Source organism: Bos taurus, chromosome 10 (genome assembly GCF_002263795.3).
Source record: "Bos taurus isolate L1 Dominette 01449 registration number 42190680 breed Hereford chromosome 10, ARS-UCD2.0, whole genome shotgun sequence".
In the NCBI taxonomy this organism is placed as follows: domain Eukaryota; kingdom Metazoa; phylum Chordata; class Mammalia; order Artiodactyla; family Bovidae; genus Bos; species Bos taurus.
Window position 1 is genome coordinate 58,846,754 of NC_037337.1, and position 27,863 is coordinate 58,874,616.

Sequence of the window (27,863 nt, forward strand, 5' to 3'; positions counted from 1 at the left end):
GGGATCTAAAATCTTGTCAGGAAGATAATTTTATTTCTTTTTTTTTAAATTGAGGTAACATTGGTTGATAGCATTATATAAGTTTCATGTCTACAATAGTTAATTTGACTTCTATATACACTACAGTTTGCTCATCACCAAAAGTCTCGTTTCCATCTGTCACCATAGAGTTGACTCCCTTTACCCGTTTCACTCCCCACCACCCCACACACACATCCTCTTTCCCCTTTGGTGACTACCAATCTTTTCTCTGTTTCTGTGTTAGTCTTTATTTGTTCATTTATTACTTAAAAATATTCCACATATGAGTGAAACCATATGATATTTGTGTTTTTCCATCTGACTTATTTCACTTATATAATACCTTCAAGGAAGAGAATTCTTAACCTACCAGATGGGGACAGAGGGTGAGATGAACATACAAATATAATAAATAAATGTTGCAGAGTATCTCATACATGTCGCAGAAGCACAAATAACTAAATCTGCTTAGAGATTTTTCACTTCACCTAAATGTGAAAGCTGAAAACTTTTTAAACAAAGATCAAGATCACTGTGCTTACAAAGCCATTCAACTAGTACTGTCTGAAGTTTGTCTGAAGTTTCCTATGTTCTTGAAATCGTGTTTATTGTTTCAGCATTTGATAGTTGATAGGCGGGTATTTTAGTGTCTTCTTTGCCACTAGCTAATTATAGGAGCTTAGGAAAATCATTAAGCTTTCCAAGTTTAAATTTCTGCATCTCTTGAGTGAGTCAGTACCTTGTTATTCGTTAATTTGATTTATGACCTATCTCTTTCAGAAACACCTCGGCTGCTTATTAATGCAGATTTCTGGAATCTACCCCAGAACAACTGAGTCAGTGTTTCTATGTTTAGGCCTGAGAATCTTCATATTAAAGCTTCCTCAAGTTTTTGATGTGTTTTCAAGGTTGAAAACAGTGAAACTAGGGAACATAAGTTTTTTTTCCCTGTATCTTACATGTTGTGCTTCTTCACTGACAGTATCCCTGTGATGTAATTGATGATGCTAAGAAAGGGTGAAATAGTTTAAGAAAATTCTCTCAAGGAAAATTTTAAAATTGATCTTGTCTCCAGAACACTTTGAAGAAACTATATTTCTTATATTATAACAAAGTATTGTTCTAGTTCATGTACACAGTGATGATAGTAATCTATTTCATAATTTGTTTTCAAAGCTAAAACTTCAGAAGGTGTTTCATCAGAGAGTCTACTTTCAGTCCCTGGACAGAAGCATGTAGACTCTTCTCCAGAAACCTCTCCTAGCATGAGCCCCATGTCACATTCCTCATCAATTGCCAACCTTCAAACTGCTAGTAAACTGATTCTGAGTTCTAGATTGGTATATAGCCAACCTCTTGATCTCCCAGTAGGAGTTGAAGTAATAAGAGCAACACCGTCAGCAGGTAAGATGTTAAAACTGGACACTTGTAGCTCAGAGCAGTCTTCAGTGCATAAGATGGATGTCTCTTCTGAAACAGGTGTAAATTTGACACTAAAAGTTTTGTTTTCTAACAGACTCACAGACTTAGAAAATGAGCTTATGATTACTAGTGGGGGGAGGATGGAGGAAGGGATAGTTAGGGGGTGTGGGCTGGACATGTACACACTGCTGTATTTAAAATGGATAACCAATAAGGTCCTTCTGTATAGCACAGGGAACTCTGCTCAATGTTATGTGGCAGCCTGTATGGGAGGGGAGTTTGGGGGAGAATGGATACAGATATATATATGGCTGAGCCCCTTTGCTATCCACCTGAAACTATCACAACATTGTTACCTAGCTATGAAAAGTGAAAGAAAGTGTTAGTCTCTCAGTCATGTCTGACTCTTTGTGACCCCGTAGACTGTAGCCCACCAGGCTTCTCTGTCCATGGAATTCCCCAGGCAAGAATACTAGATTGGGTAAGCATTTCCTTCTCCAGAGGTCTTCCTGACCCAGGGATCAAACCCACATCTCCTGCATTGCAGGCAGATTCTGTACTGTCTGAGCCACCACTGCAGTATAAAATAAAAAATTAAAAAGAAAGATTTGTTTTCTACTAATGATGCATCTTTTTAGAAACATGTATATATTAGAAATTATTTCCTGTGATAAATATAAAATAAATACAATCAGCTTGTCAGACTATGGTGTGGATGTTTTAATGCAGGGTTTCTTGCCTGCACTGTGGTTTCCAGGGAATTCTCCAGGCAAGAATACTGGAGTGGGTAGCCGTTCATTCCCTTCTTCAGGGGATCTTCCTGACCCTGGGATCAAACCCATGTCTCCTGCTTTGAAGGCAGATTCCTTACCATCTGAGCTACCAGGGAAGCCCCCTATAAATAGGAATACTGTGATAGCAAAATTGCAAAGAACATATATGTTCATATGTGAATTATTGAAGCTTTTTTTTAAAAAAAAATTAAGGCTTTTCATCCACATTGTGTTATTATAAAGTATGTTTGAACAGGAGTTGGCAGATAGTTTGGGGGGAAAATATAGGATACAAGTTTATAGTTTGGTTTGCTTAAAGTGATACTGACTTTAGCAAGGTGGATAAAATAGTTTGGAGAACAGGACTGACATCTGAGTTTAAAATGATCTGTCACTTGCGGAATTTGTGATTGAGGAGTTCCTAGAATAGTGTTTTTGAAGAATCAAAATCAGAGTTTCAAGACTATTCCAGTTACTGGTGAATGATTTTGAGTATGAGATTCTCTTACTCATCCCTAGCTTTTGAAACTTTCAAAGTATTTGGAAAGCTTATGATATATGCAAATAAGTTTATTAGAATTAATAATGATAAATTCTATTTTGCAGGGAATTTATAAAATGCTTTAAAACATCTTACTGGACAGTAACACTCCAAGGGAAGTAGTAACATAATCCCCATTAGATAGGTAGAACAGACTCAAATGTTTAAGTGGCTTTCCTACTGTTAGGAAGGCGTTGATAGACTGGAACTTGAATCCAGGCTTTCTGATCAATCTTAAGATTAAGATCAACCAATCTTAATCACTGTTACCCCTCATGTTATAGTTGACAATAAATGGGAAGTGTTAATCTTTTGGCCATCAGGAATAAATGGTTCTAGTTCATTGTTAGGAGAGCATGAATTAAACCTGTGAAAAAGGTGAGATCTAATGTCTGTCTGGTTGACTGAAAGCATTTTGTGGTGGAGTAGATCTAGTGTCTGGATTATTTGAGGGCCAGTTAGAGGAATTTGAAGGGCAAATTCTAATGACTGTTAATGTATTTATGATGAAAGTGATAAAAGATACAGCATGAAATTCCAGTGAAGTGTGTGTGGTAAAGATGTAATTTATAGCAGATAACAGGTTTATTGATTGATTAAACTTTGACTTGTTTGATTGATTTTGAGTTTTATTTTAATGAAATATTTGATTTAGTAAGGGACTACAGAGTTATTCTGAACAAGCTCATAGTGGATTTGAATTAATCACATTCTAGACTTTGAGTATTAACGTATTATTTTGTGATTCTCTTATTATGATGACCTACTTTTTCTTTTTTAAGGCCATTTGAGTTCCTCTTCAATTTATCCAGTGTGCCTTGCACCTTATTTAGTCGTTACAACTTGTTCTGACAATAAAGTACGCTTCTGGAAATGTTGTATGGAAACCAACCTACAGTGTAAAAGTGATGAGAAGGAAACCTATCATTGGAGAAGATGGCCCTTGATGAATGATGAAGGAGAAGATAATAGCAGTACAGTGAGCATCGTGGGAAGACCAGTTGCTGTTAGCTGTTCATACACGGGTCGCCTTGCAGTGGCTTACAAACAGCCGATCCACCACAATGGTTTTGTTTCAAAAGAATTTTCCATGCATGTTTGCATATTCGAATGTGAATCTACAGGAGGGTCAGAATGGGTTTTAGAACAAACAATTCATCTTGATGATTTGGTCAAAGTTGGGAGTGTACTTGATTCAAGGGTCAGTGTTGACAGTAATCTCTTTGTGTACAGCAAATCAGATGAACTTTTGAGCAAGGATAGATACCTTATTCCGAATATCAAACATTTAGTACATTTGGACTGGGTATCAAAAGAAGATGGTTCCCACATTCTCACAGTGGGGGTTGGTGCTAATATCTTCATGTATGGGCGGCTTTCAGGAATTGTGACTGAGCAAACCAATAGTAAGGATGGAGTAGCTGTCATTACTTTACCACTAGGTGGAAGTATCAAGCAAGGAGTTAGGTCACGATGGGTTCTTCTTAGATCTATAGACTTAGTGTCCTCTGTTGATGGTACACCTTCATTGCCTGTCTCTCTCTCTTGGGTAAGAGATGGGATCTTGGTGGTAGGAATGGATTGTGAAATGCATGTATATGCGCAGTGGAAGCACGCTGTCAGATTTGGAGACGTTCACACTGATAGTTTTGAGGCAGAAGAGACAGCAATACAAGATCATTCTGCCTTTAAATCTAGTATGTTGTCAAGAAAAAGTATTGCTGAAGGAACAGCTATTGCTGATGATGTTTTTTGTTCACCAACTGTAGTTCAAGATGGTGGCTTATTTGAAGCTGCGCATGTCCTTTCCCCTACTCTCCCACAGTATCATCCCACCCAGCTGTTGGAATTGATGGATTTAGGGAAAGTTCGCAGGGCCAAAGCTATTCTCTCTCATTTAGTAAAATGCATTGCAGGAGAAGTTGCAATAGTTAGAGATGCTGATGCTGGAGAAGGCACTAAGCGACACCTCTCTCGAACCATTAGTGTAAGTGGCAGTACAGCAAAGGATACAGTCACCATAGGCAAAGATGGTACTCGGGATTATACCGAGATAGATTCTATTCCTCCACTACCCTTGTATGCATTGCTTGCTGCTGATCAAGATACAACCTACAGAGTTTCAGAAGAAAGTACCAAAGTGCCACAGAGCTGTGAAGATCATGCAGAAAGTCAACCAGAGGACCAGTACTCAGAGCTGTTCCAAATCCAGGATATAACAACGGATGATATCGACTTAGAGCCAGAAAAGAGAGACAACAAATCAAAAGTAATAAATCTTTCTCAATATGGACCAGCTTACTTTGGCCAAGAACATGCTAGGGTACTTTCTAGTCATCTCATGCACTCAAGTCTACCAGGCCTTACTCGTTTGGAGCAGATGTTCCTTGTAGCTTTGGCTGACACGGTGGCTACCACCAGTACTGAGCTTGATGAGAACAGAGATAAGAGTTACTCAGGTAAATACTCTCACTAAAAATTTAGAAAGTTATTGTCAATAGAACTAACTGTCTGTGTTATTTATATAATGACTCATGTATTAAATTGCATTTCTTTAAACCTTACAGGGAAATGTTCTCTCTAGTTGACAGTTACTATTAGGTAATATCAGTTGTGAAAGAGAAGACAATTGGGGTAGACTCTGACTTGTGCACATAACTTTATGTATTTGTAATATCTGTGTGTATCCTCACCTGAGTTTTTATCCTGAAACTCTTATATAATTTTGGATATACAATCTTTTTTTTTTTTAACAGATTGATTCTGTTTAAAAATAAAAATGGTTTATTTTTATTTTGCTTTTAGTGATAAAAATGGCCCATTTGTTAATTTTACTATTGAACCACCAGGTTTGTAAGGAGCTACCCCCCCCACAACTCCCCTGATGAACACAACTTGTTCATCTTCACATTTCTAGGTACAAATAATTTCTTTTATAACCACCTAATTTTCTCCAAAAAGTCTTGAGAAAGAGGTTTTCATACATTTTAATGTAACGCGTGTCTTGCTTAATTCATTCTGTAACCAGAAAAATTTTGACTACCTCCTGAAACTAGATTCCATTCTTTTTTATGCAGATAGTTGAAGGTAATGGTGTTGATTCTAAATGATGACATTAGCAAAGGATACCGAAAATGATTGATCATTCATTCAGTAAATACTGTGGAGGAGTGAACAATTGCTATGTGCCAGGAGCTTCATGTACTTTATCATATTTAATTATCACAACAATCTGCTAGTAGGTAGCCATTATTATACTTGATTTTTTTTAGAGGAAGACACTGAGAGATTCAGGAACATATAAAATCTCATAGATAGTAAATGGCAGAACTGGGATTCAGATGTGGATAAATCATTGCCTCCAAGCCTGTACTCTTTTAATTATTTCACAAGATTTACAAGTCTGAGGAAAAAAGTCTGTTCCTCAAAGCTACCTGGAATATCTCTCTTCATATAGACTTATGCCCTTGTAATGTGTCTCCAAAGTTTTTTGTAGATTAAAATAACTAGTGACTTTTAGAGGATTTTGCCTATGACTTATTTTATAACTCTAGTAATTAAAACTTTTTTGAATCATTATGAGGTTGTATGCAGTAGAGCAGGATTCTTCCCAGAAGAGCCTTAAGCCTTTGTTGCAAACTTAATATTTATTAGTATATATTAGAGATTTTACTCTGGGATATTAAGAAAATAGCTATGTCACAATCTGTGAAAAATAGTTTAAATTTTCGGACATAAAACTGTATCCTTCAGTTCAGTTCAAGTTGCTCAGTTGTGTCTGACTCTTTGCGACCCCATGAATTGCAGCACACCAGGCCTCCCTGTCCATCACCAACTCCTGGAGTTCACTCAAACTCATGTCCATCTAGTCAGTGATGCCATCCAGCCATCTCATCCTCGTCGTCCCCTTTTCCTCCTGCCCCCAATCCCTCCTAGCATCAGAGTCTTTTCTAATGAGTCAGCTCTTCGCATGAGGTATCCTTAAGTAGGCAGTATAAAAATTGTTCCTCCTATCATAGACTTTCATGAGGTAGATGAGGCAGGAATGAATGTCTCCATTTCACAGGTGGGAAACTGAAGCTCAGAGATTAAATAGTTACTTATCTCAGATGATGGATTCGAAGCAAGTGAATCCCTCCATTGTTCAGATGAGACAACCTAGAGGTATTCCGGACTCAGCTTTCTCTCACGCCCCAATCTAGTCCATTGTCATATGCTGTTAGTTCTACTGTGTGGAGACTCCAGACATTTCTCATCACCTCTCCTGTTACCACTCTGGTCCAAGTCACTGTCACATCTTGCCTAATTATTGACAAAGGCTCCTAAAACTGGTTCATTCCTGTTACCTCAGTCTGTCCCTCACATGGGAACTAGTGATTGTTCTAAAACAAAATCACCTTAAATCTCACCTCTGCTCAGTAAACACTGGTGGCTTCCCATCTCACTTTAGAAAAAAGCCAAATCCTTCAGTGGTCTACAAGGCTCCAGGTGATCTGTCTTCACATCACTCTACTGCATTGGCTTCCCTGCTGTCCCACAAACACACCAGGCACAGTCATCTCAACATCTTTGTACATACTGTTTGCCCTGCACAGAATACTTGTCTTCCAGATTTAGGCACCCTTCACTCCCTAACCACCTCAGATTTGTGCTGAAATGTCATCTTGGTGGAAAGTTCTTCCCTGGTTGCATAATATAAAATAGAACCCTCTTACTCCAGCACTCCCTTTTCTCCTAGTCCGGCTTTATTTCTCTCTGTAGCATTAATTTTCCACTAGACACATTACTTCTTTGTTGTTTCTCCCTGTCTCCTAAGATGTAAGCACCCTGGAAGTAGGGACCTTGCCTTATTCCTGCCCAATCTGCAGTACCTAAACTGTGCCTCCGATGTAGCAGATGCTTAATTTGTTGAATGGATACATGAATGAGTGTATGAACAAATACAGCTGATGGGAAGTAGAGCTGGAACTTTGACAGTTTAAAATGTTTTATTTTCTTCAATAAAATATTTGATTCAATACTCTTGAGTACTTCCTAAGTGGCAGTTACTGGGCTAGGTGCTGTTAGTATTTTTCTGTTGCTTTTATCCAACAGTGGCTATAATTTTGAGTTAACTTATCATGCTTTCATACCTCTGCTCAACTTTTGACTAAGAGCAAATTTGTGAGATCAGAATTGGAGTTCAACCTTAACTTGGTAACACTAGCCTGAGGAGTCAAATTTCAAATATGGATAGTACTGTATTTCATTTGAGCTAACCAATCTAGAAAATATTAACCTGTTTAATTATATAATAAATAAGTTTACTATGTAATTCCTAGTTTTTAAAATAGGAAAAATTCTCATAGGGAATATTTTTTAAAATTATACCTATTACTTTTTATTGGATTTCAAAATTTCTTTCCTTTTCTTTTATTATGAGTAGCTCTAAGTACTATTATTACCTGTACTGATAGGTGCTTACATTTTTCTCAAATTTTTTCTTTTGACCATTTTATTATATACATGTACTTATTGAGAAGCTATATGCATTGATAAAGATATTGAAGTATTCAGAAAGGAATACACTCATATGTATTTTTTGTAAATTATTATTTAATGTTTATTTTCTAACGTTCCATTGGTTTATGACCTGTTGCATTCCTTTTTCCTTAAATTTATATTGTCTTTAAAGGAAGAGACACATTGGATGAGTGTGGTTTACGGTACTTATTGGCGATGCGCTTGCACACTTGCCTTTTGACATCGCTGCCTCCTTTATACCGAGTACAGCTACTTCATCAAGGTATTGTTTGAACCTTTGTGCAACTTTTATTTCATATTGAAGTGGTTGGTGTATTCACTGTTGTGTATAAACGTTAGATAAGTCATCACATGCATACCCATCACCAGCCTTAAGATCTTCCTGTCACAGGGTACCCACTTACCCTTTACCTGTGTTATTTTTCGGCTGTACTCTGTGACTTTTGCTCATCTGGCTCAGTTTCTCAGACTTCAGTCATCAAAAGTCATAGTACTTTAGGAGTAAACTGGGTAGTCTGGTGTTATAACCTAAAGTGGTCCTGAATTTCTATGATATCTGATACCCTTGCTTTAAAAATTTTGCCCTATGCATTGTTATTTGTGTTTACTTTAATATAAGCATTATAAGTTATTTACTCACAACTAAAGCTAATGTTTCAGGAATATCTGCCACATAATAACCCAGTAGATTTGCATACTTCCAGCACACTGCCACATATGCTGATGTGAGATATATAGACTTATATCAGCCCCCTAACTTAGAGATTAAAAAATCAAAACTGTAGAGTTTAAAGTGACCTGGCAAGACACAGGTTGTTAGAGTTTGAATTAGAATTCCAGTGTAGTGGGCTGTGTCCCTTTTGAAACCAGCATCTTGGATACAGCCCCATAAAATATGTTTTAGTATTGTAGGACCTAGAATGTCAGGCTTTATAGTTCATTATTCTTACCCATAGTACTTACCCTTTACCGTCAATAAATGCTTTTTTGAAAATATGATTCTAACAGCTGTCTAATAGTCTATCATGTTTTTAAACTATAATTCATCTATCCTTAATTTTTTTCTAAAAATACAAATTTTGCTTTTTTTCTTACTTGAATTATCATGCTACTGAATGACCTTACAACTTTACATATAAATATTCATATATATCTAATTACTTCCTCATATTAGTTTTCTGGGGGTGAAACTACTGAATCAAAGGGTTTGAAAATTCTTAACACTTAGAAGTATTGCTACTTTCAGAAAGACTGTGCTAACTTAAATTCCCAGAACCAATGTTAATGATGCCAAAACTCAACTCATTGCAATACTTGATATTATCATTTAGAACAATCTATGCCATTTGGAATCGGAGAAGGCAATGGCATCCCACTCCAGTACTCTTGCCTGGAAAATCCCATGGATGGAGGAGCCTGGAAGGCTGCGGTCCATGGGGTCTCTGAGGGTCGGACATGACTGAGCGACTTCACTTTGATTTTTCACTTTCATGCATTGGAGAAGGAAATGGCAACCCACTCCAGTGTTCTTGCCTGGAAAATCCCAGGGATGGGGGAGCCTGGTAGGTTGCCATCTATGGGGTCGCTCAGAGTTGGACACGACTGAAGCGACTTAGCAGTAGCAATGCCATTTGGAATAGGTTAAAAAATGGTATCTCAAATTTTAGTTTTAATATTTTAAATTTTAGTTTTAAATGATGATCAGATGGTACTGAATCACTTAATGACAATTATGTACATTGCCTAAGGAGACTTAAAACACCTCAAATTCCTAAAGCTTTGTCAAATTCCATTTTCCCTTTAGTACAGTTAAAACATTGGAGATGAGAAAAGTGACTGGTATTGTCGGTGATGGTCTGGTAACAGTTTTCAGGGAAAAACTTAAATAGCTAGTTGTTGTTCAGTCGCTAAGTTGTGTTTGACTCTTGTGACCCCATGAACTGCAGCACACCAGGCTTCCCCATCCTTCACTATCTCCCAGAGTTTGCTCAAACTCAGGTCCATTGAGTTGGTGATGCCATCCAACCATCTCATCCTCTGTCCCTCCCTTCTCCTCCTGCCCTTAATCTTTCCCAGCATCAGGGTCTAAGTAGCTAGTAGACAAGCTAAGAAGAACAAAGATATATTGCAAAGAATAGCCTGATGTTGGTAGACAAATAAAAATAAGTGCCTGTTGGTGTGCCTGGTTTTTTCTTCTTAATACCTTTTTTCACTTCTAATAGTTAGGTTTCCAAATAGAGTCACTGCTCTCTTAATCTTATTTTTGAACCAAATTCCTCTGACATGCTTGTTGTGTATTTTGGTTTCCTTTTAGTTATACCAAAAATTTAATCAATGAAATTTATTTAAGGGTATAGGGTATATTTTATATTGTTATTTTATATTAAAATGTTTGTGTCAGCAAAAGTATGCATTTTGCATTGGCCTATAATAGCAATTTCTAAAGAAGTGTCAATTTTTTTATAGTTATTTCATACACTGACTATTTCTTAAACCAGACAGATTTGGTGGTGGTGGTGGTTTTGTTGCTAAGTTGTGTCCAATGCTTGTGACCCCATGGACTGTAGCCTGCTAGGCTCCTCTGTCCATGGGATTCTCTAGGCAAGACTCCTGGAGTGGGTTGCCATTTCCTTCTCCAGGGAATCTTCCTGACCCAGAAATCAAACCCAGGTCTCCTGCATTGTAGGCAGATTCTTTACCAAGTGAGCTGTGAGGAAAGCCCCGGACAGATTTAAATAGAGAATTAATCTGCATTTTAGGGTATGACAAAATACAAATTGATGTTTCTAAGTTTTGTTCATTTTCCTCTACATTTATAGTGACAGTTAATTTGCATTGATTCTGTGATACGATTTCAAACACAGTTGTATAGAGATGGTAGCAATGAGAAATGTGTTGAGAGTCCTGTGTTGTAATGTGACTATCAGACTGTCATTGGTGTCAGGCATTTCTTTGTTTCCAAAGGGATTCTTGCAGATGGCTGACTTGACTGTCTGGCTTCTCTCCTGGGATCCTCAGGGTTCTTCCCGGGAGCATTCTCACTGTCTCACATCTCTCCGTGGTTCACTTCTGTCATGTTTCTCTTTCACCTGCTCCAAGTGGAGTAAAACCAGTCATTCAGCTGTTGACAGACTCATAGAGGGTGTCACTAAATCCATTTTGTTGCCTCTAATACAGCCTAGATCCCTGTCAGTTTTTTTTTTTTTTAATCAGGGCAAAAAAAGTATTTGCTGTATACCATCAGTAATTAGGCAGCTTTAAACTCTCTTTTTAAAGGAGACACCAAAGACAGAGGAACGTGCCTCCTAACAGTTCTTCCTTGGGGCTGTCATTAAGGTGAGAGTTTGCTTTCAGGTAATACGTATAGCTTCTTGACCAGAGGGATGAATGGGGCAGTTTTCAGTGTCCAATAGTGATGGATATGGTCTGCAAGCAGGTGGCACTGTGAAATGGGACCTACATGTTCATGGAGCACATAGGCTTGACCAGACCTTTTATTCTTGATTGGTTTGGTATGTGTGAAAACGTATGAATGGCTCAGTATTCAAATATCTTTCTTTCTAGTGATTAGCTTTTAATGTTTCCATTCTTCCAGCAAATATATTTGAGAAAAAGAATTTGGTTTTATGTTTCCTGTCAATGATCTTCTATTTAGATACTTACACTATAAAAGTTTGAATGAAGAAATCCTTTCATACTTTTTTTTTCTGCTTGAAAATTCTCTCTAGGAGGAATTACATGAGTATGTAGAAAATTACTTTTGTTTGTTTTGATAGAGTTCTGATGCTTATTATTTTGTCTTTTTAATTTAGGTGTATCTACTTGCCATTTTGCCTGGGCTTTTCATTCTGAGGCTGAGGAGGAGCTGATTAATATGATTCCAGCAATTCAGAGAGGGGACCCTCAGTGGTCTGAATTGAGAGCTATGGGAATAGGTTGGTGGGTCAGGAATATCAACACTCTTCGAAGATGCATTGAAAAGGTAAGTGTATGTCATTGCATTTTAGAGTTAAGTATTTTCTTAGAGCATAAAAGATATCTTCAGAAAACCTGTGGTGAGGGATTCATCTGTACATCTTGAGATCTTGAGAATTTCTTAAATAAAAATTTTTGGACATTTCTGAATCTTGACCTTTATAAACTCTCCATTCAGTATATCAGTTATCTTTTACCATATATACTAAGTATATAATACTTATGCCATATATACTAAGTATATAATACTTACGGAATATAGTATATTCTGCTATCAGTTGAGATGTGTCCCAATTGAGGAAAATACAAACTGTATGTCAGTTATATACATTAGATAGAAAAAACATTGTTTTTATAAAACAGATTCTCTGCATGGCTAGGTTAATACATAACAAACTTCCTTTGTACATTTAAAATACCATTCAAAAAGTTTTGATTTGTGGCACTTGAGGAAGATATCTATGGCAGCAAATGAAACATGCTATAAATTTCAAGATGGGTTTTTGAAATCAGTTTTCTAGTAGAAAAAAAATGTTAAAAAATTTTTAGTAGAAGCTGAAAATTATTTCAGTGTTGGCAGAAACTAACCATGACTGAGCATCCAGGCTTGGTTCTAGTTGCTTTTCATAAAATATTTCATGTTATCTTCTCATTGGCTGCATGTTCCTATCTTGATTTTCCACCTGATAGAACTATGACTCAGAGAGTTTGGGTAAACAGTCCACTGAAATTCTCAGAAGTACAATTCATGATACATTTGTGGAGTATGAATTCATTTCTTTCAAGAGGAATTTACTCCTCTAAAGTAGTAGTTCTCAAATTTTAGTGTCTGAAGAATCACCTGGCAAACTTATTTGAAACACACATCCCTCACTTCCACTCTCAGAAATTTTTTTTTGTTTTTTTGTTTGGCCGCACTGTATGGTTTGGGGTAGTTAATTCCCAGACCAGGGATTGAACCTGTGTCCTTGGCAGTGAAAGTGGCGAATCCTAACCACTGGACAACCAGAGAAGTCCCCATTAAATTTTTTCCATATCCCTAAGCAAAGAAAAAAGAGGAGATCCTATTTTCTCTGAAATGTTCAGATGTTGCCTACAAAGTCTCTTTAGTTTTTTATCAACAATGTGTCTTGTCATTATAAATTGAGTATTTCTTACAATACATATAATTAATTTCCACAAGTCATTTATCTCTTAAAATTCAATCAAAAGGATATGTAAGATTTTTTTCTCTTGAAATGTATGTTATAAATCATTAACTGAAGATGAATAAAAATTCTTATAAAAATTATTAAATATTGAAGTACTAAAATAATTGAAGGCAGAGAAAATGCTTAAAAAGGGGGAGGAGAAATAAAAGCATTGAAAGTAAAGCATTTTTGTGATGTGACTTTTAGGTACCTTCCCCTGTCTCTCCCATGCCTTGGTAGTGTTCTACTCTGCCATCAGGCAATGTTAGCTGAAAAAACATATCATTTCGCTTCTCAACTTAGTTTTATGCAGATGTTAGCTTGGTATGTTTGAGAAGTATATGGTCTGCATGGTACTGTGTTCAAAACAGTATGTATGTATGTACAATTGTACATACATGTACATACATGTACAATGTACAATATGTACAATAATGTTACTGGGTTAATAATTTTTAAATTTACATTGAGTTCATTGGTTCTGTATAATTTAGCAAGTTTGGCCATATGGCTCAAAGGGGGGTTGGTTGTCTGTTGTGGTACATGGGGAATTAGGTATTCATTAAGACTTTTTTCTTGTGAAATTTCTAAGAACTAAAATTTGAAGGCCGTTCAAAATAACAGAGCTTCGACCATCTACATTTTAATTACATGCCAGAAAGCATGTGTCAGTCCTTCAGAACTGTCAAATTTGATTGAAAAATACCAAGTTATGTTTGTTTAAAAAAAGAAAAGAACATTTATTTTTGCCTGTAGTTTTTTAAATGTGTGTGTGAGTATAATTGATATTTGTTCGTAGATGTCTATCAATATTGTAAAATCACATATATTTATATACCATAGAAGTCAACATTTTAACTTTAACAAAACATTAAGGAATTTAATATGCTTAATTTTTAAGAAAAGGTCTCACCAGGAATTCTCTGGTGGTCCAGTGGTTAGGACTCTGTGCTTCTACTTCTGGAGGCCCAGGTTCAATCCCTGGACACAAAACTAAGATCTGGCAAGCTGAGCAACACGGCCAAAAAGAATAAATCATGTCTATCAAATATTCTGCCTTCTTTATTGTTTCCTGTGTTGGTTTTGTCACTGTCTGGTTTCTAATACCTTTTGCACCCCTTGTTTACTGTGTGACCTCAAGTAATTCAGTTAACCTCTCTGTGTCTCAGTTGCTTTGTGTAAAATGGGGATAGTAATAGTACTTCTTGGATCATGGTGATTCAGTAAGACAAATGAAAGGTGCCTGGTACATGGTAAGTAGTCAGTAAATACTAGCTGCTGTTACTGTTTTTGTTGTAATTATAGGTATGCCAAGGGTTGTCTCTAGGGGCATGTGTTATGAGCTACTGGAGACTGTGGAAGAGAGTCATTTCTTCCCATCGTCATAGTTTCTGTCAACCATGGAAGTAGTAGGGAAACATTAATTGTTGTGATTCTTATATCAAATAGTTAATTCAGTTTTTTATTGACCATTTAGGTTGCCAAAGCTGCTTTTCAGCGTAACAATGATGCCTTGGATGCTGCATTATTCTACCTTTCAATGAAGAAGAAAGCAGTTGTGTGGGGTCTGTTTAGGTAAATTGCTTCAACACTTAAAATGATTTAATGGAATGAAGATTGTGCTGTGAATTGAAGATGTAACACTTTTGAAAGTACTTGGATAAATCAGTTTCCTTATTTGTGCCTTGGTTTCTTTATTTAAGAAAAATAAGCACCGTATTATTTGAGCTTAACTAAAGAGTGGGATATTGTTAAAAAATAAGTTGATGAAAACAGTTGGGAAAGTAGAGTGCTCTTGCTTCCTACTTACGTGTACGTATTTTGAATTTTCTCCTTGTTAGAAGAAATGAAGCAAAGCTTGATAACAAATACATCTCACTAAAGTTGTTGTTCTTCTTTTAGCTGGCTGTTTGAGATTTTCATTGTCTATTTTCATATATTCTGTACAGGATTAAATATTTGAAATTTGGTTTAACCACTTGTTTGTGCTCTGGTACCAAGGTCACAGCATGATGAAAAAATGACAACATTTTTCAGCCACAACTTTAATGAAGATAGATGGCGTAAAGCTGCTTTGAAAAATGCTTTCTCTTTGCTTGGAAAACAACGCTTTGAACAATCTGCTGCTTTTTTCTTGCTAGCTGGTTCATTGAAAGATGCCATTGAGGTATGTCTGAGAAAATGTGCTATGAAATACCTGTAAGAGCTTGAAAACCTTGGAAGGTCATAGAGTAGATTGTAATGTTTGGTCATGTGTTTATAAGGATAGAGGGTAGAGAATAAACACAGAGGTAACTAACTTAAATAGCGGCACTGTGACAATGGAATTATAAACAGATGCAAGTGAGAAGCATAAATGGGACATTTTATATAGAGAATACTGCATTTCAAGGTAAGTATATGCATTTCAATTATAAATATATAGAAGAAGTGGTTTATGAATATCTTCTTCCTGGCCATCTTGTGATTCTAAACTATTGAAAGTGTGCACAGGTCAGAGTCCCCTTACTTGGTATAGACAGGCAGATATTTTAAGTTCTTTTTCTTCTAAATGAAATTCATAGCTAAGGAACTGAGATCACAGTTTATACTGTTTTGTAATGTAGTCATCTTAGATACTGGAAGGTGAGTGGGAAGAGATAAAACTTTGCATTTTTGGATATAGAATCTTGATAGCTGATTAAGAGAGTAATTACAGATATTTCTATTTATGAGATAGTCTTCTTAGGATATCAGTTATAATGAATAATCCAAACAGGTGAAGGAAAAATGTAATTGGAAATAATACATCATGGAAAATATCCAGCAAAGTGAAAGTACTCTGTATAGAATTAGTCCTGTTTTCAAAATTATCTTAAGGTGTGTAACTTTTTAAAATAACAAATATTTATAATTTTCAGATGGGAAGTTTAGCCTAGAAAATACTCAGGCAAGAAGAGAAATATTGATTGAGATGCTCATATTGCCTGAAGGACCTCAGATTCTCAGATGAGTAGTTACTTTAGAATACAAACTCAAGAGAGAGTAAGAATAGCGTATGTAGCTTTATTTCTTAAGCTACTTGCTATGTAAATAGAAGATTCTTTTAAAATAGTAATAATTGTGTTTTTATATGGGAATATATTTAGCAATTAAGAGGAACTGATTATATCACAGGTGTTATTTAATTTAAAAATGAACCTTGTTTAAATTAATCCAAGTCTAAGATGGTACTGATATACCTTCTTTTATGCTTATTTTATAAATGAACTTTCTAGATTGGAAGCTACTGAGTTCTCAGTTCAGTAGCTCAGTCATGTCCGACTCTTTGCAACCCCATGAATAGCAGCATGCCAGGCCTCTCTGTCCATCAACAACTCCCAGAGTTTACTCAAACTCATATCTGTTGGGTCGGTGATGCCATCCAGCCATCTCATCCTCTGTCGTCCCCTTCTCCTCCTGCCCCCAATCCCTCCCAGCATCAGGGTCTTTTCCAATGAGTCAACTTTTTGCATGAGGTGGCCAAAGTTTTGGAGTTTCAGCCTCAGCATCAGTCCTTCCAATGAACACCCAGGACTGATCTCCTTTAGGATGGACTGGTTGGATCTCCTTGCAGTCCAAGGGATTCTCAAGAGTCTTCTCCAACACCACAGTTCAAAAGCATCAATTCTTCAGTGCTCAGCTTTCTTTACAGTCCAACTCTCACATCCATACATGACCACTGGAAAAACCGTAGCCTTGACTAGATGGACCTTTGTTGGCAAAATAATGTCTCTGCTTTTCAATATGCTATCTAGGTTGCTCATAACTTTCCTTCCAAGGAGTAAGCGTCTTTTAATTTCATGGCTGCAGTCGCCATCTGCAGTGATTTTGGAGCCCCGAAAAATAAAGTCTGACACTGTTTCTATTGTTTTGCCGTCTATTTCCCCATCTATTTCCCATGAAGTGATGGGACCAGATGCTGTGTTCTTAGTTTTCTGAATGTTGAGCTTTAAGCCAACTTTTTCACTCTCCTCTTTCATTTTCATCAAGAGGCTTTTTAGTTCCTCTTCACTTTCTGCCATATGGGTGGTATCATTTGCATATCTGAGGTTATTGATATTTCTCCCGGCAAACTAAGTTCTAGTTTCTTAAATTTCTTGCTATTTCTTAATCACTCTCTCAACCTCTGGACCTCTTTCCTCTACTCTGATAATATAAATAGTGGATAATTTCAGGAGTTCAGTGGGATATTTCATATCTCTAAATAATTATCATTAAATAAATATTTATTAATATTTAAATTTATAGGTATGTCTTGAAAAAATGGAAGATATCCAGCTAGCCATGGTAATTGCCCGTTTATATGAATCTGATTTTGAGACTTCTTCCACTTATCTGTCCATCCTAAATCAGAAGATTTTGGGTTGCCAAAAGGATGGCTCAGGATTCGATTGTGAAAGATTACATCCTGATCCTTTCCTCCGTAGTCTTGCTTACTGGGTAATGAAAGATTACACCAGAGCATTGGACACGTTATTAGAACAGACACCAAAGGAGGATGATGAACATCAAGGTAGGACATTTTATGTGTTTCTCTTTCTCTTTTTTTAAAAGGCCGTTTCTGAATAGATAACATATACTTAGATAATACACACACACACACACACACACACACACACACCGCCCCACCCCACCCCAACCCCTGCCCTCTTCGTTGCCAGACTTACTTTTCAGCTTTGAGAAATCAGCGTCAAAATTTTTTATGTGGCTAGAAGTTCAGTCACTTACTACCTGTAATTGAATCTGGCATTTTGTTATCATAATTTTAGTAGTACTAAGAAGATTTCACACATGTTTTTACTCTCATAGCTATATATCAAGGTATATAAGATTACCATACTATTCTAATTTCATATATATTAAAGTGAAGCATACAGAATATTCCCACATTGCATAGCTCTTTCCATGTATAATAGCCAGTTTTCTAAAAAAGTGTATATTTTGGTTGTTACACATAGTTGGTATGATGTATGGGCCTACAAAAACTTTATTCTTGTGTGATGAACTTTCTCTTAGTTATCCCAAATAATTTATTTTCCTAGAAGCATTTGGAAGGTATCTATTAGCATTGTTTGCAGTAATCATAAAATGGAACATTTTAAGTATTCAATAATAGAATAGTTAAATTAATTATAATGTATCCATACTGTAGAAACAGTATGCTATTAAAAGTGAGGTAAGTGAGGTAGAGTGATGTGTTAATGTATGTTGTATTCAGTGAAAAAAGTAAGGTATAGAACAATATGGTCCTGAATTGGTGTTTTTCTTTCTAACTTACTTCACTCTGTATAATAGGCTCCAGTTTCATCCACCTCATTAGAACTGATTCAAATGTATTCTTTTTAATGGCTGAGTAATATTCCATGGAATTTAGAAAGATGGTAACGATGACCCTATATGCGAGACAGCAAAAGAGTCACAGATGTATAGAACAGTCTGCTGGCCTCTGTGGGAGAAGGTGAGGGTGGGATGATTTGAGAGAATAGTATCGAAACATGTATACTGTCATATGTGAAACAGATCGTCAGTCCAGGTTCGATGCATGAGACAGGGTGCTCAGGGCTGGTGCATTGGGACGACCCTGAGAGATGGGATGGGGAGGGAGGTGGGAGTGGGGTTCAGGATGGGGAACACATGTACACCCATGGCTGATTCATGTCAATGTATGGCAAAACCCACTACAATACTGTAAAGTGATTAGCCTCCAATTAAATAAATAGAAGAGACATCATTTTCCTTCCATATCTTGTGTTGTTTAGACTTGTACTTTAGTGTTAATTTCAACAAATGTATTAAATTTCTCATTTCGAAAAAAACAAAGAAAAAAACCAATATGGTCCCTGTATTTATGTGCATATGGCACACATACACGTACTGTGTGCACACACATGCTGTCTGGTTTCCCGCTCCCTCTCTCTTTTTTGTTTTCTGGAACAAATCATAAACTAAATTGGCACTGGTTACCGTTTAGGAATAGGAGGGAGAGATACAAGCTTTTACTTTTCATTTTGTACTTTCATTAGTTATAATTTTATGTGTTATTTTTAAATACTTAAAGAGCTTAAATGAATAAAGAGATTCAGGCTCATTTTTTATTTTATTCTTTACAAAAAAGAAGTGTAATAATTTAATACAGTAGTCCCCTCTTATCCACAGGGATTATGTTCTAGGACCCCTAGTGGATTTCTGAAACGGTGGATAGTACCACATCCTATATAAACTATGTTTTTTCATATATATATGAGATAAAGTTTAATTTATAAATTAGGCACAGTAAGGGATTAACAGCAGTGACTAATGATAAAAGAGAACAATTATAACAACAATATACTGTAATGAAAGATGGGAATGTGGGTTTTCTCACTCAGAATCTTATCGTACAATTTTAATGCCTTTTCCATCTTAACAAAGCACTTATCATGCACTGTGCCCATAACATCTGCAGTTTTAGGTGTGACAGGAAAACTGACATGAATTTCTTTTTCGTTCTTCACAATTTTGTGGATAGAAGATTTTTTCTGACCATAGATAATAGTACCCTTGGCTTATGAATTTTTTGCTTTTCTTGTTAAATAGAGAACTTTCAAATTTTCATATAAAGGAAGCACTTGCATCTTCTCTTTGGCATAGATGAACTGCCAGCATAACTACTGTTGCATATGGGGCTCTTTGTTATTAAATAAAATGAGGGGGACTTGAACACAAGCACTCTGATGCCCTGATAGTGGATCTGATAATCGCAGTGGCTACTAAGTGACTAGTGGGTGGAACACTTTGGACAAAGGATGATGATTCCTGTCCTGGAGAGGATGGAGCAGGATGGTGCGAGATTTCATCTTACTTCTCAGAACAACTCGCAATTGAAAACTTATGAATTGTGTGCTTCTGAAATTTTCCATTTAATATTTTTAAACCTCAGTTGACCTCTGGTAACTGAAACCGTGGGAAGCAAAACTGCAGGCAAGAGGGGGACAACTGTAAATATTAAAAAAAAAATTAAAGCAAAGGAAATAAAACCTTTAGAAGAAAAATATCTGAGCTGCCCAAGTAATTTTAATAAATTTTAAATAATAAATTTAATAAATTTTAATAAAAGGTACACATTTTTACAGATTCTATTTATTTCTTAATATTTTCCAGGTTAACTTTTAAGAGGTTGTTATTGGGGAAATTTTAATGTATACATAAAGAGTTATACCCATCTAACACAATCAGCTGTATTAATACTGCACTGTAATAGATTTATAATATTTTTCACACAAATAATACATAAACAAACACAAAAAATAATAAAACATTTTTAATTATATGTATCTTGAAAAGTGCACCAAACATGTGAACTAATTTATATTAGACATGCAAATGCCTGTTCACATCTTTGAAAGTTTGCAGTGTGAAGGTTTGTATTTAGGGAACTTACTGTATAGATATATTTTGAAGCAAACCCAACAGATCATTTCATCTGTAAATATTAAAACATGCATCTCTAAAAAATAAAGACTCTAAAAACATAGCACATATCAGTTATAACACATAACACAGTTTTGTGAGTAATCAAATCCTCAGTGTTCAGATTTCCCTGGTTGTCTTATAAAATCTTATACAGTTGATTTGTTTGACCCAAGATCCAGGTGAGGCCTGTATCATGTGATTGGTTGAGGTGCCTCTTATGTCAGTTTTCATCCATATTTAGTTACTGCAGCATGCCTCACCCCCGAATTTATTTGTTAAAGAAGTCAGATTGTCTGTCCTGTAGTTTCCTGAGTTTTAGATTTTGCTGGTTGTATTCTTGTTGTTTCATTTAATGTTTTTTTTTCCCCCTCTGTTTCTCTGTATTTCCTATAAATTGGTAAGTAAGATTTTAGAGGATTTTAGTAGTTTTTTTGGCAGAAATATTTAATAGATGGGTAGAGCACTTCCACCAGGGAACTCATTTGAAAATGTTAGTTGCTCAGCTGTGTCCAACTCTTTGTGACCCCATGGGCTGTAGCACGCCAGGCTCCTCTGGCATGCTTCCATGGCGTGCTCCATGAAATTCTCCAGGCAAAAATACTGGAGTGGGTTGCCATTCCATTCTCCAGGGGATCCTGCCATCCAAATGATTGAACCTGGGTCTCCTGCATTGCAGGCAGATTCTTTACCATCTGAGCCAACAGGGAAACCCTCAGGGAACTCATAATGTCAGCTTATTTTGCTTTTTGTGGAATTAACAGCTATCAGTGACTGCCATCTACATTAGTTTTTGTAAAATGACAATATTCTAAATTTGTCATTTTATCATTTTTGAGCTGGAATGCTTCTCTAGAGTACAGTCTCCCTTGGCAATGACTTGATTACTCAATTCCAGTTGTATACATAGTAAAAGGAATATAAATGTTTGATTCTTATTTACTAGTTTTCAAAATAATAGCTTGGTTCTCTAGCATCCTAGAAAGGTGACCAATTAGCTTTCATTTTTTAAGGTTATTTTGAATTCACAGATTAAGATAGAGTTGTGTTTTAATCCATTGCAGGTTATTATTATGGATGCTCAGATTATCAGAGCCTCTTTAAGTCCTTGCATTTGACATTTTTCTTTGATAGTTTCTTTGCTTTCTGGTATGGTAAGATGTTTCAGGCTCATATTATACATGTCCTGCCCAAGACCTGGAAATGACCAATCCTCCAAAGAATCCTGGTTCCTTTTTGTTGGGAGTGATATTTAGACACCACAGCCTGAACACAGGGATCCCCATTGCTGCAGGCGTGGCCATTGTTCCTAGGTTATTTCAATGAATGAAGCTAGTAAAAATTTTCCACCCTGAGGTACATGTGTTCACACTGACATTTCTAATTTCAGATATAGAGTTCTGATATTTCAAAAATGTGTATCATGAAAAGCTTGGATTCTTATGACATTAACATAATTATTTGCTGTTTTATATAATATATATATATATATATATATATATAAAATAGTTTCAGAGTAATGATGCAGATATTTTTACAACAGCATGGTTACTGAGAACAGCTTAAGCTTTTTTTTTTTTTTTTCAGTTTTTTGTTTTGATGGTATATATGACTCAGGATGGTCAGTCATATTACTTATTTTTAAGTCACTTTTTAGTTCCTGTCTTATGATTATGGTACCAGCTTGATGCAAACAATCATTTGTGTAATTTTGCTTTGATTGTAAATTTTTAAAAAGTAAATTTCCTTTTAGAATTATATAAAACGTTAAGTGGTTTTGAAATAAAATGAAGGTATTTTTAGAAGAATCTATCATCTTTCCTCATCTTTCTACCCTGTTTTACCCTCCCTTTTTAGGGGACCAGTTGAAAAAAAATTGTGTATTTTTTTTCTATTAAAAAATGTGTGTGTGTGTGTGTAGATGTGTTTTTAATTTTTCTAATTTTTTAAATAAAAGATGGCTTACTATATATACTTTCACTTAATATATTCTGGATATCACAGGGAAATTTTAATTTCAGCTATATTGTGTGGATGTACCATAGTTCAACTAGTCCTGGGTTAATAATTAAGTTTCCTTTATTTTGAGGAAATGCTGACACACTTTATTCTTTTGTAATATAATTACAAATTAACATCATACCTTGCAATTGTCTCTGTTTGATTTCTATAGTTATCATCAAGTCTTGTAACCCAGTGGTGTTTAGTTTCTACAACTACCTTCGAACTCATCCTTTGCTTATTCGAAGAAACCTTGTCTCCCCTGAAGGAACTTTGGCAACTGTAGGTCTCAAAACTGAGAAGAACTTTGTTGATAAAATTAACCTCATAGAAAGAAAATTATTCTTTACTACAGCAAATGCTCATTTTAAAGTTGGATGCCCTGTTTTAGCCTTGGAGGTACTCTCCAAAATTCCAAAAGTTACCAAAGTGTCTGCCTTACCCTCAAAAAAAGATCAGCGTGATTTCATTTCTAAAAAGATGGATGGTGTACCTTCAGAATCAAAAACTCTGAGCGACAGTGATAGAAGTTTTGGCACTGATTGGTCAAATGTCACTTCATCACAGATTGACTGGAGTCAGCCAGTGGTAAGGATAGAAGAGGAACCCCTTACTCTTGATTGGGGTGAAGAGCATGATAGTGCCTTAGAAGAAGAGGAAGAAGATGCTGTTGGTTTAGTAATGAAAAGTACAGATATCGGGAAAAAAGATAGACAAGAAGATCAGAAAACTCCAGACCCTAACGTGTTATTGACCCCTCAGGAAGAGGATCATCTTGAAGGTGATACTGAAGTTGATGTGATTGCTGAACAACTAAAATTCAGAGCTTGTTTAAAGATCCTTATGACTGAACTAAGAACATTGGCTACCGGTTATGAAGTAGATGGAGGAAAACTCAGATTTCAGCTCTACAACTGGCTTGAAAAGGAAATTGCTGCCTTGCATGAAATATGTAATCATGAATCGGTTATTAAAGAATATGCCAGTAAAATGTATTCCAAAGGAGAGAGTGATCTTCTAGATCAGGAAGAGAAGGTGGATAAACCGGATATTGGCTCCTATGAGCGGCACCAGATAGAAAGGCGGAGACTCCAGGCTAAACGAGAGCACGCGGAAAGACGGAAGTCATGGCTGCACAAGAACCAAGACCTCCTTCGAGTGTTTCTTAGTTACTGTAGCCTCCACGGAGCCCAAGGTGGTGGTCTGGCCTCAGTACGAATGGAGCTCAAATTCTTGCTACAAGAATCACAGCAGGTATCAACCTTACATTTGTTCTCAATCTTGGTTATTTTAATAATTTCAGTAACTCTTTCATTTATAGTTTTAAAGCTCTTTTTACCAGTTAATTTTAACATGATCAGCTCCTCTATTCATAGAAGCAGATATTTACACTGTGCATACATATTTTTAGACAAAAGTTTTGATAAATAGAAGTAGGCTAAAAGCTTGAGAGCACAGCTTTGTCAAACTCATCTCTATACCTTCTGCATCTCGCATAGTACCTGATACACCAGTTTTTGTGGAATGAGCAAGTACATTAACATACTGCTTTTACTCAAATGTTTACTGCCAGTATTTTTATCATATAACTTAATTGCTTTTTTTTCTCCTTCATTTTAACCACTTTGGAAAAAATAACCCACTGTCACTCACAGGAAACTACAGTGAAGCAGCTCCAGTCGCCACTGCCACTGCCTACCACTCTACCTCTGCTTTCAGCAAGTATTGCTTCAACAAAAACAGTCATAGCTAATCCTGTATTGTACTTAAATAATCACATCCATGATATACTCTATACTATTGTTCAGATGAAAACACCACCTCATCCCAGTATTGAAGATGTGAAGGTAATGTAAAGTTTATGATCATTTGATACTGTACACACTGAGAAGGTAAATAAGTTATACTACTCTTCCAGTTTGAACTTGGAAGAAATATTTAAAGTATTCTTATTTGCTGCCTTCTGAGTCCGATCAGTTCAAGACTGTCCAATGAATGTAAGTTGAAAGTAAACATTCTTGAAATTCTGCCATTTGCCACACTGGATGGAATATTATGCTAAGTAAAATAAGTCAGATAGAAAGACAAATACTGTATGTTATCACTTATGTGTGGAATCAAAAAACTAAAACAAATGACTGTATGTAACAAAATAGAAATGGACTCACAGACATAGAAAACAAACAGTGGTTAACAAAGTGGGCATATGTGTATGGGGGCACATTAGGGGTAGGGAGTTAAGAGATATAAACAACTAAGTGTAAAATACTTAGTATAAAATAATTAAGCAACAAAGATATCAGATCAGATCAGATCAGATCAGTCACTCAGTCGTGTCCGACTCCTTGCGACCCCATGAATCGCAGCACGCCAGGCCTCCCTGATCACCAACTCCCGGAGTTCACTGAGACTCATGTCCATCGAGTCAGTGATGCCATCCAGCAATCTCATCCTTTGTCATCCCTTTCTCCTCTTGCCCCCAATCCCTCCCAGCATCAGGGTCTTTTCCAATGAATCAACTCTTCGCATGAGGTGGCCAAAGTACTGGAGTTTCAGCTTCAGCATCATTCCTTCCAAAGAAATCCCAGGGCTGATCTCCTTCAGAATGGACTTGGTTGGATCTCCTTGCAGTCCAAGGGACTCTCAAGAGTCTTCTCTAACACCACAGTTCAAAAGCATCAATTCTTCGGCGCTCAGCCTTCTTCACAGTCCAACTCTCACATCCATACATGACCACAGGAAGAACCATAGCCTTGACTAGATGAACCTTTGTTGGCAAAGTAATGTCTCTGCTTTTCAATATGCTATCTAGGTTGATAGCACAGGAAAATATAGCCATTATTTTAGAATTATCTATAAAAATATTGAACCACTATGCTGTACACCTGAATCTAATATAATAGCTTCTTCTTACTTGTGGAAAAGTTACTGTCTTCCTTTAAGACAGGCAGATACTTTTTTGGAAAAATTAATTCATTTTCTATGCAGTATTCTTAACACACATTCCTTTAGATCCCCATCTTGTTTAAATGAATCATTATGTAGAAATATTTATAACTGTTCCTTACATGCTGAGATATTATGAAAATGTAAGTTCAGGAAGTATCTTGGGGAAAACCATGATTGATTAGAAGTAGTCCCAGTGAAAGTACTCTCATTGGTATCTGCCTGAGGATTTTGTTTTGTTGGAAACTGTGCAGTAATTCAGGGTAATGAGAATATGGACAGAATTCAGTTCAGTCGCTCAGTTGTGTCCGACTCTTTGTGACCCCATGGACGACAGCATACAAGGCCTCCCTGTCTATCACGAACTCCCAGAGTTAACTCAAACTCACCTCCATGGAGTCGGTGATGCCATCCAACCATCTCATCCTCTGTCGTCCCCTTTGCCTCCTGCCTTCAATCTTTCCCAGCATCAGGGTCTTTTCAAATGAGTCAGCTCTTCACATCAGGTGGCCACAGTTTTGGAGTTTCAGCTTCAACATCAGTCCTTCCATTGAACACTCAGGACTGATCTCCTTTAGGATGGACTGGTTGGATCTCCTTGCTGTCCAAGGGACTCTCCAGAGTCTTATCTAACACCACACTTCAAAAGCATCAATACTTTGGTGCTCAGCTTTCTTCATAGTCCAACTTTCGCATCCATACATGACTACTGGAAAAACCATAGCCTTAACTAGATGGACCTTTGTTGGCAAAGTAATGTCTCTGGTTTTTAATATGCTGTCTAGGTTGGTCATAACTTTCCTTCCAAGGAGTAAGTGTCTTTTTATTTCATAGCTGCAATCACCATCTGCAGTGATTTTGGAGCCCCCAAAAATAAAGTCTGACACTGTTTCCACTGTTTCCCTACCTACTTGTCATGAAGTTATGGGACCGGATGCCATGATTTTAGTTTTCTGAATGTTGAACTTTAAGCCAACTTTTTCACTCTCCTCTCTGACTTTCATCAAGAGGCTCTTTAGTTCTTCTTCACTATCTGCCATAAGGGTGGTGTCATCTGCATATCTGAGGTTATTGATATTTCTCCCAGCAATCTTGATTTCAGCTTGTACTTCATCCAGCCCAGCATTTCTCATGATGTACTGTGCATATAAGTAAATAATCAGGGTGACAATATACAGAATTAACTACCCCAAATTAAAACTGTATCCTATGCTGAAAACGTAAAAGCAGGTAGATGCTAAGAAACCCTAGGGAGGATGGCAGGATCTGGAGAGTTGATCAAACTTCCTCTGTACTAGCCTAAGTGTATTTGTCCTGTGCTTTTTCCAGTTCCAGTGGCTGATGTCATTTCAGTTCCCCAGCATTTTTACTTAAAAATTTTTTTGTATGAAATGCGCATTCAGTCTCTGGTAGTGTGTGCTTCTGAAGAACCCAAGATTAACTGGTCATGTCATCCTATTGCTTGCATGCTGAGTCGCTTCAGGTGTGTCCACCTCTTTGCGACTCTGTGGACTGGAGCCCATCAGGCTCCTCTGTCCATGGGATTTTGCACATAAGAACACTGGAGGGGGTTGCCATGCTCTTCAGGGGATCTTCCTGACCCGGGGATCAAACCCATGTCTCTTGCATCTCCTGCATTGTTAGGCATGATCTTTACCACTAGTACTACCTGGGGAAGCCCCTGTTGAGATTACTTAAATTATTTGATAGGTGAATATGGAAAAGTAGAAAATTCATTCAGTGCTTATAATTACGTTGGCATTTAATGTAATCTAAGTTAACATTTCTAGTTCCAGGAAATTTGGATAAGCTTTGAAAAAGTATGAAACTATTTCTAAGATCCCTTCAGATTTTAAGATTGTAGGAATCAAGTGTTGATTCAGCATGGCATTGTAGGTTTTGATATTATATTGATAATTTTTTAAACTATCAAAATTTAAAATTTTCAGACTGCATTACTTCTAAGTGGATGGATGTCTTGCTTTCTGGAAAATTAACCAT

At 36.5% G+C, this 27,863-nt stretch overlaps 1 protein-coding gene across 7 annotated transcripts in view; it reads left to right on the forward strand.

The window, feature by feature from the left end:
- The window catches only part of DMXL2 (Dmx like 2), a 166,861-nt gene that overhangs the window by 108,574 nt on the left and 30,424 nt on the right, over positions 1 to 27,863 (forward strand). For 5 of the 7 annotated variants that reach the window (XR_003036856.2, XM_059890857.1, XM_024998035.2 and 2 more), the window contains 9 exons: positions 1,198 to 1,425; positions 3,540 to 5,216; positions 8,432 to 8,542; positions 12,093 to 12,262; positions 14,923 to 15,020; positions 15,447 to 15,612; positions 17,715 to 17,979; positions 23,089 to 24,170; positions 24,572 to 24,763. Coding sequence is in view for 6 of the 7 variants with exons in the window: in XM_059890857.1 (XP_059746840.1) it covers positions 1,198 to 1,425; positions 3,540 to 5,216; positions 8,432 to 8,542; positions 12,093 to 12,262; positions 14,923 to 15,020; positions 15,447 to 15,612; positions 17,715 to 17,979; positions 23,089 to 24,170; positions 24,572 to 24,763 (3,989 nt within the window). In the remaining variant the exon portion in view is untranslated. The remainder of the gene's footprint in view (positions 1 to 1,197; positions 1,426 to 3,539; positions 5,217 to 8,431; positions 8,543 to 12,092; positions 12,263 to 14,922; positions 15,021 to 15,446; positions 15,613 to 17,714; positions 17,980 to 23,088; positions 24,171 to 24,571; positions 24,764 to 27,863) is intronic. The other 2 variants (XM_024998038.2, XM_059890859.1) reach the window with 1 other exon arrangement.